Below are 17,124 nucleotides of genomic sequence, written 5' to 3'. Positions count from 1 at the left end.
CAGTATTTTAAAACTGCAAGATATCCTAGTCTAAGTTTCAGATTTTATAGATGAAAAAAGAAAAAAGAAAGAAAATTCAGATCTAAAGCTAACAGTGACAGAATAGAAGCCAGGAGCCAGGAATCTTTCAGTTGGTTCTTTCTTTTATTCTTTTCTTTTTTTTAGAGAGAGAGAGAGAGAGAGAGAGAGAGAAGGAGAGAGAAACACTGATGTGAGAGCAAAACACTGACCAGCTGCCTCCTGCATGCCCCTACCAGGGACCCAGCCCCCAACTAGGCATGTGCCCTGACAGGGAATCGAACCAGCAACCTTTCGGTGCACAGGACAACACCCAACCAACTGAGGGCTCAGTTTGGTTCTTTCAAAGCCAGCTGTCTCTTATAGCAAGGTAAGACATTCTCTAATTGACCTAAATCTACATACTCTCAACATGATTAGCAAGTAAAACATGGAAAACCATGGTTATATAGGTTTTTGTCCTTTAAAATATTTTTAAACAGTTTCATCTTTTTCAATTAATAACATATACTCATAGTTGGAAAATATGGAAAGAACTAGGAAAAGACTTCTTTTAAAAAAAAATCCATAACTTTACCAACAGATAATTTTGTAAAATTTTAACAGTAATTTCATATACTGTAGTCTTTGCATAACTTTTCAAAACTGGCTGTAATTACACTGTGTGAATATGCATATAAAATGTTATACCCTGATTTCATCTAACAGTATGTCAAAACTTAAAATACATCTTCAAAAATATTTTTTAAATGTACAACGTATAGACATACTATTTGATTGATGAATGTTTAACGTGATTTTACTTTTTCATTATAAATCATACTAAACCGAACATATTTATCTTTTTTCCATAGGAAGGATTATTTCATTGGCCTCAACTCCCAAAGGACATGAATAGTTATGTCTGACTCATATTGCCAAATTGCTTTCAAAAGAGTTGCATAAATTTATGACACCAGTAATGCCCAAGGGTGCCCATTGTACCTTACCTTCTCAGTCCTACAGTATTTTATTTACGTTACATTTTAGTTAACTTGGTAGAGAGAAAAAAAACTCATTTAACATTTATTTAGAAACAGTATTTCATGTTCTGTTTTCTTTTATCTACTGGGATCTTAAATATCATTCTTTTGAAAAATCCATTTATATGAGCTTTTTATATAGACACTATTCCTTCTACCTCATTTGTTACAAATGCTTTCCAGCTTCTCTTTGTATTAGTCGCAGAAGTATAATATAAAAATATCCTTTTATGTTGTCCTAGGAGCAACCATGTCACAGATCGAAAAGTTAAACCTGTTCTCTTAACTGAGAATCCCCTTGGGGCCTCAGAGAACCATTACTACTTTCCAGCAATTGCAAAAAAGGAATACATCTATTATCAAATGAAGGTTTTAGCTATGGGACAGTCATGTTCCAACTCTTAATATTATCTTTTAAGTTACAAAAAGAGAACCATGACATAATTAAAAGACATTATAAAAACAAAAATGCCCTTCAACCCCAAACCTCTGATTTGCATGTATATATTTTAATAATCAATTTTGAATTATAAAGGTATTATCATATTTATAACACTTGTAATTATTATTTGAATTGCTAACTAATAATCTGTCTAGTTAAATTATTATAATTTACCTTTCCCAGATACTTTTTAAAGTAAATGCAGAAAATAGCTTCGTAATAAGGCATGAGCTTATTATATTTATCGTAATTTATTTTAAAAAATAAAAATATCCGCTCAGCCAGTGTGGCTCAATGATTGAGCACTGACCTATGAACCAGGAGGTCACGGTTCGATTCCTGGTCAGGGCACATGCCTGGGTTTCGGGCCCAATATTCAGTAGGGGGCGTGCAGGAGGCAGCCAATCAATGATTCTCTCTCATTTTGATGTTTCTATCTCTCTTTCCCTCTCCCTTCCTCTCTAAAATCAATAAAAATATATTTTAAAAATAAAATCAAAATAAATAAAAAATTAAAATATCCTATTCAAGTATAGTGATGAAGATGCAGGCAGGCATACAGTGACCAAAAGAATAAGATGTAAAGTGAAGAGAGTGGAATACAAAACTGTATACACTATATAATTAGAATCAGATAATTCTGAAAAATCACTATATGTTAAGAGAAGATTAGAAAGAAAAATCAGTAAAGTGTTAAAAATTACTTGGGTCTGATAATATGGGTAATACTTCCCTTCTTACTATTTTCAAAACTATTTAATTAACATGTATTACTTTTTATTATAAAATGTGCTCATTTATAAATTTTATAATAGTGATCAGTAAGAAGTATGCACATTTGTTTTTATGTATTCTACAGAACAGAAAATTTACAATGGATAAAATGACTTTGTTTTAACTATATGTCCTAAAGTTGTCAATAACTTCATCTTTGGGGAATGGTATTTTTTCTGTTAAAAAATACATTCCCTTTTAACTACCTTCTCAGTACTTCTTTCATCCTCATCTTCAGATGGATCAGACTGGTGTTTCGGACTGTCCATTTGAAGGAACGCTCTGACATCTGGACTAAAAACAAAAATTAACTTTATTATGACTTTGAAAGTATTTCTACAGCTTTTCTCCCTTTTAAAGTGAAAATAAAAATAATTATAATACCATTTATAGTAAAGCGAATTCAATAAGCGTGGATTAAATAATAACATGAATAACAACATAAAGCCAAACAAAATCTATTAATATTCATTATTATAAAACGAATAAGCAAGTTATTTTTAAAAATATAGAGAATCTAACATGGGCAAAGGCATAGTCAGTTCACAAAAGACAAAACCCAAATGGTAAGAAAATGTATCAAGATGCCTAACTTCACTAATAGTACAAGATATACAAATTAAAATAATAATGAGATAATGAGATGCCACTATATGTCCATTAAATGGCAAAAATTAGAAAGATAGATAATATCAAAAGTTGGTAGGCATATAGGGAAAGAGACATCCTCATGTATTACTGGTGAGAATGTAAAATGAGGCAAGTTTTCTGAAAAGCAATCTGGCAGTACTTGGTGAGACTGTGTATGCATTTCCCTGACCCAGAAAGTCCAGTTCCAGGAACAAACCACAGAAAAAAATTATGCACAGGTTCAGTGAAAGGCCTGTAACTAGGATACTCATTGCAACACTCCTTACAGCAGTGAATCAGAAGCAAAACAGCCATCTACCACTAGAGAAATGAGTAAGCAAGCATAGAAATTGCCTACAGCAGGCAGAAACAAGGAACTACAGCACAGTTCCATTTATGTGTGTACGTATATGAAATACTTAGGAACACAAAGCAACAGTCAGTAAGCAGGTATCCAAAGATTAATATAACAAACACATTAAAGTGGGTATCAATAGTGGAATGAAGAATTGGGAGTGAAGATCAAAGATGAAGAGAAAAAAATGAACTAAAATAAAAGAGGGGCTTTGTGTGGACGAACGACAATCCCGAGCAATGATTCAATCTCTGTATCAGAGGCACCGTCTACAAAATTGTTCTTTTTTTCTTCTTGAGATATACCTGATATTTGTATGTATTGTAAAATGATCACAATGAGTCTAATTAACATCCATCACTATACACAGTTACAATTTTTTTTTCTTGTGAGGAGAACCTTTGAGATCTACTCTCTTAGCAAGTTTAAATACAGTGGCACAAAAGTAGGCTTACAGCTGTGAGTATGCAGAACAGAGTTTATTCTTGTACAATTATTTATTAACTAGAGGCCCAGTGCACGAAATTTGTGCATGGGTAGGGCCCCTAGGCCTGGCCAGCGATCAGGGCCGATCGGGGCCTTCCTTCATTCCACGCTGCCCCTGATGGTCAGCGCACATCATAGTGAGCTGTTGAACTCCTGGTCGGTCAAACTCCCAAGGGGACAATTTGCATATTTACCCTTCTATTATATAGGATTATTGTATCATTTTCCATACGAATTAAACCCACTTTTTGCTGAACCCTGTATATACTCTACAACCCAGGATTCCAAGATACATCAGAAATGCTTGCACATGTGCCCCAAAATATATGTTAATGGCAACATTATTCATCATAGTCAGAAAACGGAAACAATTCTCATGTCCATCAGTGGTAGAATGGATAAACTATGGTCTATTCACACAATGGGATATATACAGCTATGGGAACAGAACAAACCACAGCTATATGTGACAACATAGTGACTCTCACATTGTTGAAAATAAGCCAGATAAAGAGTATGTATTGTATGATCTCATTTGTATAAAGTTGAAAAACAGAACACATTAATCTATGCTGCTAAAAAATCTGGAGAATGATTACCTCTGGGTTAGAAGAGAGGTGGAGAGGAGATATGTGAGGGGCTTCAGGCATTCTGGTAACGTTCTATTGGTTGGCCTGGGGGGTGGCAACTCAGGTGTATTCACTTTCACATAATTTAGTAAGTTGTACAATCATGATTTCTGCTCTTTCCTATATGTGCTATATACTACAATAAAGCTAAAATAAGGTCTTTTTGCTTCCATTTGCATTTCTTAAATAGGGAAGGAAATGTTCAGTTATTTTGGGTGACTAATCAGCCATTTGTAGCTCCTCTTTTGTAAATCAATGTGCTTTCTCCATTTTTCTTTTGGTGTCTTAAGTGTGAATTATCTGCATGAGCTATTTCCATGTTAAGTATATTTATTTATTGTCCTTTATCATGGGAAACTTTTTGTTGTTAATCCTCACCTGAGAATATTTTTCCATTGATTTTTAGAGAGTGTAAGGAAGAAGGAAAGACAAAGAGAGAGAAACATTGATGTAAGAGAGACACATCGGTTGGTTGCCTCCCACACGCTCCCAGACTAGGGCCAGGGATCGAACCTGCAACCGAGGTATGTGCTCTTGACCAGAATCGAACCCGGGACCCTTCAGTCTGAGGGCCGATGCTCTCTCCACTGAGCCAAACAAGCTAGGGCCATGTGAAGCTTTTTATATTTTTTTAAATTTTAATTTCACTTGTGATTTGGGAGGTTCAAACGATTTTTATTAGCCAAATTTGTCAGTTTTACTTTGTAACACATCAAGCACTGCCAATATGCTCAGAAAACCTCTTTTTATAAGAGAAACACTAACTTATTCCAATTTTTTAGTTATTTTAAAAATCAATTTTAATGAAGTTGTTTTTAAAATAAACTTCTCTCTATTGAAGTAAAGCACTTTCTAAAGTTCATTTCACACACTAATAACAACCACAATAGATCTAGTTCAAGATGCACTTGCTGAATGGCTTCTTGCTCTCTTAAATCTGTACTATTTTATAAATAGTTTGATGTTCAAATGAAGAGTGTGAACATTAACAAAGTTCCATTAACAATAGATAAGATCCAGAAAATATGAAATATCACTTTTTATTAAAAAGAAAAATGTCAGTTAAAATTATTTTAAAAACAACAACTTGAGCTATTTTTGAGGTGCTGGAAAGGTCCTATATCCTAAATAGAATGATGGTCCTTACAAGGTGTATATGTATGTAAAAATCCATGGGGTTGTAAACGTAAGAATTGTGTATTATATAAAACTAGAGGCCCGGTGCACGAAATTCATGCACAGGTGTGGTCCCTAGACCAGGCCAGCGATCAAAGCACAAGCGTCTGGTGTGGAAGGGCAGGTCCCAGTTGACTTCTGGGCCCTGGGCAGCACCTGGGCCCCTGGGCATCCCCTCCGCCTGAGTCACAGCACCCAAGTCGCCACGCGGAGATGCAGTGAGTACAACCAGACTCTGAGGGCCGGTGCACAGCATGGGCCTCTGGGCTCCCCAGTAGTTCTGCATGGAAGCTGGGCAGGTAGCGCACTCTTCCCCGGCAGGCCTCGCAGACTGGCTCCTGCATGAACCCACGGGGAACCCAACCGGCCCCTGCGATTCCAGCGGCTGCGGCCCAGCTCTCCAGGAAGAGGCCACACGGGTGCCCGGCACCTGAGCATTGGGGCTTCCCCGGCATGCAAGCCCTGGCGTCCCGGGGGAGGGTAGCAGGGGGAGTGAGAGTGAGCTTGGTGGACACCTTGCATTCTCACCGCACCTCTGTCCCCGTCACCCCCACCCCCAGGTAGCCGGCGAGAGGTCACAGCCCCTGACCCGAGCGCCGCAGGAGGTTGGTCGCCGCCACCCACCCCCAGATCCCTGTCCCAGCCCAGGCCTGGCCCCGATTGAGTGATCAGAGCCTGCTGGCCGCTATCTGTGGGACAATCGGTCAGGGCCGGGCCCCCCGCCCCGCCCCCCCTGGTTGCTGTCTGCAGGGCGATTGGTGGGGCGATTGGGCCCCTGCTCACACCCGCCTTGACCTGGCACCGCCCACTCACCTGCTCCACCATCCTGCTGCAGTCCCACTCTCATTGGGCCCATCAGAGCCAGCAGCACCTCCACTGCCGCCTGCTGCCAGCGCCGCGTCACCGATGCCCACCATGTTCCGCGCCACCCCCTGGTGGTCAGCGCACATCATAGTGAGCAGTCGAACTCCCAGTCAAATGCCCAGTCAAACAATTTGCATATTATGGTTTTATTATATTTAAAAAATATATATTTTATTGATTTTTTACAGAGAGGAAGGGAGAGGGATAGAAAGCTAGAAACATCGATCAGCTGCCTCCTGCACACCCCCTACTGGGGATGTGCCCGCAACCAAGGTACATGCCCTTGACCGGAATCAAACCTGGGACCTTTCAGTCCGCAGGCCGACGCTCTATCCACTGAGCCAAACCGGTATGGCTATGGTTTTATTATATAGGATAATGTTAATATATAATTTATATAGGTTCAAACAATCAAACTGTGCCCAGCTGGTGTTGCTCAGTGGTTGAGTATCCATCCAGGAACCAAAGGGTCACAGTTCAATCCCCGGTCAGGCACATGCCCAGGTTGCAGGATTGATCCCCAGTAGGGGGCATGTAGGAGGCAGCCGATCAATGATGTTTCCCTCTCATCAATGTTTCTATCTCTTTCTCCCTCTCCCTTCCTCTCTCCTTTTTAAAAAAAAAAATCAATAAAAAACATATTAAAAACAACAATCAAATTGCTTTTAGTTGAATTATAAAATCAAATATACCATCTTTATAATACCACTCTTCTAGATCTAGACAGAATATTTAGAGTTTAAGATCTAATGTTGGAAGTTCTGAGTAACACTGTCCAAAATACTAGGAAAAATAATCACCTCCACCACCATTTATTCCATACTTAGTCCATGTGAGGCTCTCTCTGAAATGAAGGAGCAATTTCAAGATATCTCGATGTATGAATTACATTTCAAACAAGCCACAATGTTTAAAAAATAATTACACAAACCGCCTAACAATAAAAGGCTATTTGCTGAGGAATACACCAGATATAGGAACCCTGAGTTCAAGGTTCCTCCTCAATTTTGTGCCCCTCGGTCGCCTGCTGAGGCCCTGAATGAAAAGGTAGCTGCTCTTCAGTGCACTGGCTAACCTCCGGGCTACTGCAGCTACTGGACCTCCCCGACCCTGTCCCTTGTGGGGGTCAGAGGAAATCCAGAGCATGGGCAGAAAACCTGGGCTAGGTGAGGTTCAGTGTAAGTATTGTACTTAGTAAGTTACATTAAGTGAGTCAAAAGAAGGAGGGCAGAGAACCTGCTCAGAATGGCAGAAACCTACTGTAAACTGTAAAGAACTATACAAAAGGTAATGTAAAAAAAAAAACACACCACCTTGCTTTTAGAACAATTGCTAAAAATACAGTCCTTCAGTGCTGTGATCTGAAAAGACTTCAAGAGTGTGGTATCTGCATCACTGTCCGTAACGCAACCCTTACTTATGTCTACGTAGAAAGGTAAGCTGTGAAGCAGCTCTACAGACACTTTGTCCTCTTTATTTCTTAGAATATAATACTTTACACATACAAGTAACATACATGTAAATTACAAATCACAATAAACATGATGAATACCCATGAAGAAATTACCGGACTCAAAATGAAAACGTATCTCAAACCCCGTTCCCGGGTATTTCTGATCGGACACACCCTTTCTGCCTCCCTGGGCAGCTGCTGGTCTCTAGAAGGAGTTTGAACTCATTAGCACCACACACACACACACAGGCTGTGAAAGCACCATGCGGGTGGCTGCCTGGAATGCTGTGTTGAGAAGGGCGGGAGGCCTCTCGATGGAAGAGAACAAGAGTGGTGGCACGTGGGCCTGAGCCTTGCCAACTTCTTCAGCGGCCTTATCTCCTTAAGGAAAATCTACTCCGTGTTCCCGTCATACTTAAGCGTCCTGCACATTTCAGGCTTTTTGTAGACTCGCACACGCACGGCTCCCTTCGCCTGGAATGCTCTCTCTGTGTTTTCTTCTTGAATGACTGCACGTCCTCTAAGTCCCAGGAAGCCTTCTTTGACCTTTCCAAGAAGAGCTGGCCGTATTTTTCTGTTACCTTCTAACACCTCTATCATAAATCTTTCCTAGCTTAATTGCTTGTTGATAGACTGTATGTGTCTCTTCCACTAGACTGGAAGCCTATGCCTCTGGAACATAGGAATGACACTCAGCACTCCTGATGTTCCCAATGCACACAGAAAGTACTTACTAAATGCTATTTGAATGCAGGGATAAATGTAACACTGAACAATTAGCAAACTGTTTTAACTGTGCACTATACAAATTCCTTTCAAGTTTAACCTACAAAACCAATTACAAGTGCAAAAGGCAGAAAGAAAGTAACTAGGACCTTAAGTTGATAGTCAAAAGATGAGTTAAGAATACCCGGGGAGCCCGAGCCGGTTTGGCTCAGCGGACAGAGCGTTGGCCTGCGGACTGAAGGGTCCCAGGCTCGATTCCGGTCAAGGGCATGTACCTTGGTTGCGGGTTCCATCTCCAGCTCTGGTTCCTGCAGGAGGCAACCAATCAATGTTTCCCTCTCACATCACTGTCTCTCTCTCTTGATCTCTCCCTTCTACTCTTTCTAAAAATCAATGGGAAAATATCCTTGGGTGAGGATTAACAATACAAAAAAAACAAAAAACAAACCACCAGGGGGAAATGCTTGAGGAAGATTTTACAAATACACACACACACATTATGTGTAGCACAATGGACATTCCACAGAACATATAAAATCTGCATCAGTAACTTATTCAATAGTCTTAGGTTTGGTTTCAGTGCCTCTTCAGAACACAATGAAAATTACTTACTGGTTGTAAAGCTCTGGATGCCTAACTAAATTCTGAATGAATTCATTCAGTCCTGCTCTTCTTTGTTTGATAAAATCTGTTAAGAGAGATATACGCTATTAGGATTCTTTATGTCAGACTATGTAATTATCAATACAGTTATGTAAGAATAGATAAGAGCCACTTCTTAACTTATGTTTCTTGATTTACAATAAAAAAACAAATACTTAGAAATACATATTTTAAAATCCATAAATACAATGATTATAAAAATAAAATAAAGCAGATAGCGTATCTCCCAAAAGAAAATTCTCCAAAAAGAGAGACTATATTAGGTTCTAAACAGATTCACTACAAAAACTGGGAGCATTCGCTTTGTCCAACTCCTCCTGCGCTACAAGTAAGAAATAAAAATTAACACTATGACACCGGTGACTGAAAAAAAATCATGCTAATTAAAAACAAAACAAGAATTACTGGAAATCCTCGCAACTGGGGAATGATTAATCGGTTACTTGAGTTTCATCAAATCTCTGATGCTAAAAAACAAACAAACCCACCCTTAAAAAAATACACTGGAACACTTTCCTAACAAATAATTGTCCAGTATCTTCAAAGGGTTTTGACTTTCATGCAACAGCAGTTGAGCAATAAAGGTTAAGCACAAAGGTTTCTTAGAATTTGAAAACTTTATTCAAGTCTCTTGCCTCTGCTACTTATTAGCTAACTGACCTTGAACCTTTCTAAGATTTAAATCCTTACTTGTAAAATGGGAACAAGAACAATACTTATACCTCATACTGTTGTTACAGGATTAAATGTGATTGCATATGATTTTACCGTAGAATGCCTGGTAGAAAAGAGCTTCATCTTCGGCTATTACTATTTTTGTTGTTATTGCATCAAAAAGCCATCATCCTAAACTCAAATTCTTAAGAAATACAGATGGCCCCTGACTTACAATGGTTAGACTTAGGATTTTTCAACTTGACAGTGGTACAATGGTGAGAAAGCTAAGCATGCAGTAGAAACCATACTTTGAATTTTGATCTTTCCCCAGGCTAGCAATATGCAGTATGATATTCTCTATGGCAACAAGATGATTTTGCCAACAACAGGCTAATGTAAGTGTTCTGAACACGTTTAAGGTCTAGGCTAGTCTAAGCTATGATGTATTCAATCAGGTGTATTCAATGCATTTTCAACTTACGATATTTTCAACATACAATGGGTTTATCAGAATGTAATGTAAGTCAAGGAGTACCTGTATATTCTAAAAACTGAAGAAACAGGAGACTTGAGGGAGTATCTCAAAACAGTGAATGTCTCCATAAAAACCTACAAACAACATTCAACTTAACAGTGAGATTTGGTTTAATAAAATGATTTAAACTCTTGCTTCTAGTCATGTAGGTTTTATTTCCATTTCTTAAATGTAAGGTATGGATATAAAAGAACAAATATAAATTAGATCTGGTCTCTTAGATACAGATGCACTTGGCAGCTTTTTCTTTTTCAACTATGGATTTCTTGAAGAATTTCAGGAAGGTATCTTATAAAACTCTTCCAAGGGCATTCTTTATGTCACCAGACATAAGGCATATGTGAGGTTTTCATTAAAAACTATACTTGCCCAGCTGGTATGGCTCAGTGGTTGAGAGTCGACCTATGAACCAGGAGGTCACAGTTTGATTCCTGGTCAGGTCACATGCCCAGGTTGAGGGCTTGATCCCTAGTGGGGTGGTGGGGGTGGTGGAAGCCAATCAATGATTCTCATCACTGATGTTTCTCTCTCTCTCTCTCTTTCTCTCTCTCTCCCCCTCTCCCTTCCTCTCTGAAATCAATAAAAATATATTAAAAAAACTATACTGAAAGACAATCTGTTTTCAGGAACTGGATTTAGTAACATAGAGGGAGAACTAAAATGAATGACTATATTTGAGATATTTAAGTAAAATCTAGTGATTACATGGAAGCACCTCTAAATTGTTCTGTGGATTTTTCCTGATGGTACATTTAATACTGGGAGACGGGTTGTGATAAGAGAGACTGATTTGCTTCCTTCAGGGAGCTGTACCCCATGCTGCACTAAGTGCCACTTGTCTCCCCACTTCATTACTGACTTCAAACAGTTTTGAAAGCCCTAAAGAAGATAAATAAAAGAAGTCAGTAATGAAAAACGAAGATCAGTAATAGTCAGAATTTAGGGGCAATTCCAAGTTTTTAAAGAAGCTGCGGGCATTTTATAGGGGATGGAAGGAGAATGTTCTAGAAGAAAGGAAGAAGGCTACTACTCTATCTCCAGGCCTAGTAGATGGGAGAGCGATGATAACAATGGCCTAGAGAATCTAGGCTTCAGATTATGGGTATAGAGAATAATAAATAGAAACAATAAAAATAAAAATAAACAATTACAGTTGGAGCCCTGGCTAGGTGTCTCAGTTGGTTGGAGCATCATCCCATGCACCAAAAGGTTGCGGGTTCGACCCCCGGTAGAGGTGTGTATGTGAGGCAACCGGTTGATGTTTCTCTCTCACATTCATGTTTCTTTCTCTCCTTTCCTCTCGCTCTAAAATCATACCCTCAGACGAGGATTACCAAAAAAAAAGGAATTATAGTTGGAGATAATATATTTTTAAAAATCTCTCCAATTAAAAATTTATGTGAAACATACTTAGAATTTTACTGTATTTTTTCTTATACTATTGAGTACAATAAAATGTACTTTAAATAAAATTTAATAATATTCTATTAAAAATAAATTTAACTTAAATTATAAAAAAAGAATTTATGTGAATGTATCTGTTGTTATTAAAATGAGTTTTCAATTCGAGGTCCAAAAGAACATAATGCTTAGATAATAAAATGAAAGCTTTAGTCTCCAGAATAAGTATTAAACTGACCTATAAAGATTTCTTTGTCATTTTAGTGCTTCTAGAAAAATCATCCAAAAGGAGACAATCTCTCAACACTGTGGGACAGCGGGTAAAAAAAATCAAATTTTCACTGAAGGAGACCTTGGGTTTTTTTGTCCTAACACCATTACTGGTGGTCAGAGTGACCTGGTTATATTCACGATCAAAGGATATTTAGAGCCCGCAGGGACCACAGAGATCCTTCATCCCTAACGCATACCTTTCAGATCAGGAAACAGGGTCAGAGTTTTGTAATGTTCCAAACAAGTAATTTTAAAAGAAAATGCACAGTTTATGAATTTTGTTTCTAAAGGCACCATGCTTTAAGCAGAGAGTACAGAGTAAGGGAATAAGAGAGACAAACAAACCTGGATGAGTAATTCTCCACAAATTAGCTGTGAGGCTAGGGAGAGTGGCTTAGCCTCTAGTTTCCTGTGAATGATGTAGTTACAAATGCGAATAAAAATTTTACATATACTAGGGGAAGTGAGAATCCTCACCAATCCTGAGTTTCATACAGTGTAAAAAAAATAAAGAGCTTCCAGTTGAGAGGGTTACAAGGGGTCATCCCGCAGCCTCAGGGGGAAATCTAAGTTTTAACTAAAGCAGGAATGTGAGAGTAATTTGGAAAAGATGAAGGATAAAGAGAAGGTTGTTCATCGTGGGCAGAATTCCACACAGTACAATGAAGAGGTTTGGGAGGGAAAGAATGGGGAAAAGTGCAGTAAAGATAAGCAACTTGAAAGCTATTTAGTAGAGAGCAATTTGACGAAGAGAGCAGACATGTAGGGAACCACAGGTTTAATGGATTACAGGGTTACAAGCAAATTAATTGAGGAAGTAAGATGGTGTGGAGGGAGGGCTCTCTGGTTTGTTAGGATTCACCTACTACGAAGATAGATGCCTTTTCTGATAGGATGCCTGGTAGAAAAGGAGACTTCTGTCTCTCTATAAGTAGCCACTTGTGAATGGATTGATTTCTCGGATTCTAGTGAAAAGCTCCGGGCTTAGGGCTTCAGATGTACGGGCTCCAGATTCCTGAGATCCTTTGTGGCATTACACTCCCCAAGGGTGAGCAATAGGACATTTTTTTAGTATTCCATTCAGAGGCGAGTAGGGGGCTGGTACAGAGTACACTTTCAATAAATGCTTCTCGATGTAACAAAGTACGCCCTTCGAGGTTAGCCAAGTACCCCAAATAATCCTTCAGGACAAAAAAAAAATGTATCTGAAGCTAGACTGCTTAAATTTAACTTCCAAAACTGACATTTACTAGATGTCTGTGACCCTAACTATGCTTCAGTTTCCTTATCTATAAAATAGTGATGATAATAATAATACCCAACTCAGAGGGTTGTTGTGAGGACTCAATGAATGACAACATGTGATGTGTTTAAAACAGTGCTTGGTACACAGTAAGCACCTTCCTGAGACATTCTTTTCATAGAGCCTGAGATTAATTAGCTTTGTAAGCATTTGTATTAGTATACAGTACAATGAATGAGTTAACTATGTCTTCAAACTTCAGCTATCACTTATGTCTGGGTCTATGAAGTTACTGCTTACCGGGATCAAAATTATCACCAAATATTCGCTTGGCAGGAATCTTCAGGGCCATAGTGGGAAATTGTTTCTTTAACTAGAATTTTAAAAAGTAACATCACATGAACTTAATTTTGTAAGTCTTCTAGTTATGCACGCACCAAAATAAAATACAATCTATTTGCAAGGAAGTCCACTGTTAAGACATACTTTTAACTATAACATGATCAAATGTACCATATTAAGTTATACCAGTAAAATACCACAGACTGTCTAATCATCTTATTTTGTGCCAATAGAACACTTAGCAGCTCTGTGACCTTGATAAGTTACTTAACATCTCTGTACCTCAGTGTTCTTGCCTGTAAAAGAGGGATAAATTTAGCATTTACCTTACAGACTTGTTGTGAGGCTTAAAGGAAATCACGTACGTTAAGTGCTTAGACTAGCATCTAGTATATAAATTTTGAATACATATTACTCACCATTTATTACCTCAGGGGAAGATGTGATCTTGGTGTTCTCTCTATATGAACAGATTACAATTGTTTTCTAAGAAAGCTGATGAATGTTGCTTTTAACATTCTCTACTTCAGCCTTCCCCCTCCTGCTGTTCTAAAACATTTATCAGACTTGTTTATGCCCCGAGAAGGAACAACTAGGCCCTGAAGAACTTAAGTTTGTAGCAGTAAAGTCATAAATAAGGGTTAATGCTTATTTTTATTATAACCTTCAGGTAAGAGTCCTCCCTCCCCCCTCTCCCCCACACACAGAAACTATGTATCTAGCGACCAACTGACAGGAAATAGAAAGAACAGAAGAATGTATTAATCACTCTACACCACTGGCGTGCTATCAGGAAAATCCAGACTGAAAAGTCTGTAGACAAATGACACTGCTTTTTCCACAAAAAGCTGTGAAGGCAAGATAAGAGAGGTGGAAGATTAAAAGACACTCAATAGACCTATCAACCAGTCACATAAATACTGAGTGATTATTTGATGGTAAGACATCATTATTAATTTAGTTTTAGATGTGACAATATTATGTGTGTGTGTTTCTAAGGACCTTTATCTTTTTTCAGAGATGATACTAAAACATTTACAGATGAAATGATATGATAAATGAAATTTGCTTCAGAATTACAGTGGGCCGGCTAGGGCCAGAGATGAAATAAGAATGGCCATTTAATTGTTGAAGCTGGATGGTACATTATATTATTTTCTGTGTTTGTACTAGTCGTTCTACCTCTGTGGGTATTCAGCAATTTCTACAATAAAAAGTTTAAAAATGTAAACAGTCATAAAAGCACATTTAACCGATAATTAAAATGCTTAGAGATTAGAAATTATACTTTTGTCTTTTATTGTAAAAGAAGCATAAGAATTTGTATTTTCAAACTTAGGGAAATCAGGCTTAGTTTAAACTCACTCCTATAGTTTGAAAGAACACAACTAATACTATTCCCTTGTTTTTGTCTTTGCCCCTCACCCCAGGAGGCAGAATTGAAAGGGGTTATATAAAATGAGAAAGGCAGACCCAGAAAACGAGGAAACGAGAAGAAGAAAAAACAGAACAAAAAAGGAGAAATACAAGAAAAATGAGGAAGATGGATAATAAAAACTCAACTACATGTTAAGAAAATTGTCTAAAAAAATACTTGAAATGGGATGTTTGATGGAAAAAGAGAAAGAACATGATCATGGTGGGGAAATGCCCAAAAGAAACATTCCTACTTTACGTTTACCCTTAAAGATACTCAAATATTACCACGCCACCTAATTAATCACCACATATTTAAAAAGAAACCATCCCAAGGATGCTAAGCTTTGAACTTATGCAGGCTCCTTACTGGTTAGTTTTTGGATGACATCCCCTACAGTTCTACAAAAGGAGACATGTTTAGAAGGTAAATCTGGCCTATGTGATCTTTTAAGCAAAATACATAAAGAAATCTCAAATTAGTAGTTCACTGAACAAAATCTGGTCTCATCTAAGTTCATATAAACTCTCTGTGCAAGTGTGCAAAGGTGTTGTTACATCATGCTATTTTTACCCGAGTATAACCCAGGTATCCTGATAGGCAGATGTGTACAATCATTAAAAAAAATGCTAGTCATGTACATACTGGTATCCAAGAATTTGAAATAGAGCTAGCAATTCAACCCTCACCCAGCCTCTAATATAAACTACTTTTTTTTAAATCACTGAAAAAAGTTACAGAAGATATTCTCATGTACAAACTCTTACTGGCTATTAGTTTGTTTCAAAAATGTGACTTCACTTAGAGTAAAAAAATGACTGCCTTAATTAATATGTTAAATATTGACTAAGCAATATTTAAAACTATATACAGTAAGTTTCAGTTGCGTATGCATTAAAGAAAAACTAAGTAACAAAAGAAAACACAATAAATTTAACCAAAAAATACCATGATGATTAGCAATTATTAGAGAGGTAGATGTAAAGGATTTATTTCTAATATTCTATAACATTAAAATATATTTTAAGTTGTACATCTGGTTTTCATACTTTCTTTCTTTTCTTTTTTTAAAAATATATTTTATTGATTTTTTACCGAGAGGAAGGGAGAGAGATAGAAAGTTAGAAACATCGATCAGCTGCCTCCTGCACACCTCCGGTCAAGGGCATGTGCCTGCAACCCAGGTACATGCCCTTGACCGGAATTGAACCTGGGACCTTTCAGTCCGCAGGCCGATGCTCTATCCACTGAGCCAAACCGGTTAGGGCAGGTTTTCATACTTTCAATACTTTATTTGGAACTTGTCAACGGTCCCCTCTTCACCCTTTTGTATAAGAATTCCAAAGTTAGAATGCTTTTGAAGAATCTCTTACTCTTTTCCGCTTTTCTGATATATCTGAATATTATTTAATCACTCAAGTAAAATCTCTCTTATTTTTGAGTTTTCTCAGGTGTTTTGTTTTAAATAAAAAACTCGTAAACTGACCATTACTTACCGTATTGTAAAGCTTATCAAATTCTGCATATCTTCTGAAGACAAACCACTCACTCCTGCCCACTGAGACAAGAACTTTATAAACCTGTGAAAACAAACAAACAAAAATAATAAAAATAACATAATATTTGATTGCAAAAAACATTAACTATTTAAATATGTGAATGTTTTCATACTCATGAAACTAATATTAGACATAAATGTTTATATATGATTCTCCAAGATACACAAGCATACCAACTGAATTACTTATTTTATCTTGTTGAAAGGTGACCTTTTATTTTAAAAATGCTATGACATAGGTCTATAATTTTCAAAGAATAACACAGTGAATACTGTGTACTCATTATTTAGTTGAATTCTATTTTGCCTTTCTTGTTTCAGATTTTCCTGCCAAGAATAAGACATTATAGATTCAACTGAAGGTATTCTCTGTTCTTCTCCAGCAGTACCACTACCCTGAAACTATAAAGTATTTTCAAAAGTGATGCCTGGCACATAGGAAATACTCAATTCTTAGCTC

The 17,124-nt window shown here is 37.5% G+C and overlaps 1 protein-coding gene across 6 annotated transcripts in view; it reads right to left on the bottom strand.

Annotated features, from left to right (window-relative positions):
• The window catches only part of SGK3 (serum/glucocorticoid regulated kinase family member 3), a 112,398-nt gene that overhangs the window by 27,505 nt on the left and 67,769 nt on the right, over positions 1–17,124 (bottom strand). For 4 of the 6 annotated variants that reach the window (XM_054708292.1, XM_054708290.1, XM_054708293.1 and 1 more), the window contains 4 exons: positions 16,603–16,686; positions 13,648–13,720; positions 9,188–9,263; positions 2,463–2,550 (listed from right to left, as the gene is read on the bottom strand). In XM_054708292.1, coding sequence (XP_054564267.1) covers positions 2,463–2,550; positions 9,188–9,263; positions 13,648–13,720; positions 16,603–16,686 — 321 coding nt within the window. Of the gene's footprint in view, positions 1–2,462; positions 2,551–9,187; positions 9,264–13,647; positions 13,721–14,108; positions 14,150–16,602; positions 16,687–17,124 lie in introns of those variants that run through there. The other 2 variants (XM_054708294.1, XM_054708295.1) reach the window with 2 other exon arrangements.

The sequence above is a fragment of the Eptesicus fuscus genome, chromosome 19 (assembly GCF_027574615.1).
Source record: "Eptesicus fuscus isolate TK198812 chromosome 19, DD_ASM_mEF_20220401, whole genome shotgun sequence".
Taxonomy (NCBI): domain Eukaryota; kingdom Metazoa; phylum Chordata; class Mammalia; order Chiroptera; family Vespertilionidae; genus Eptesicus; species Eptesicus fuscus.
The sequence above is the reverse complement of the archived record's forward strand: the minus strand, read 5'-3'. Positions and strand labels throughout refer to the sequence as shown.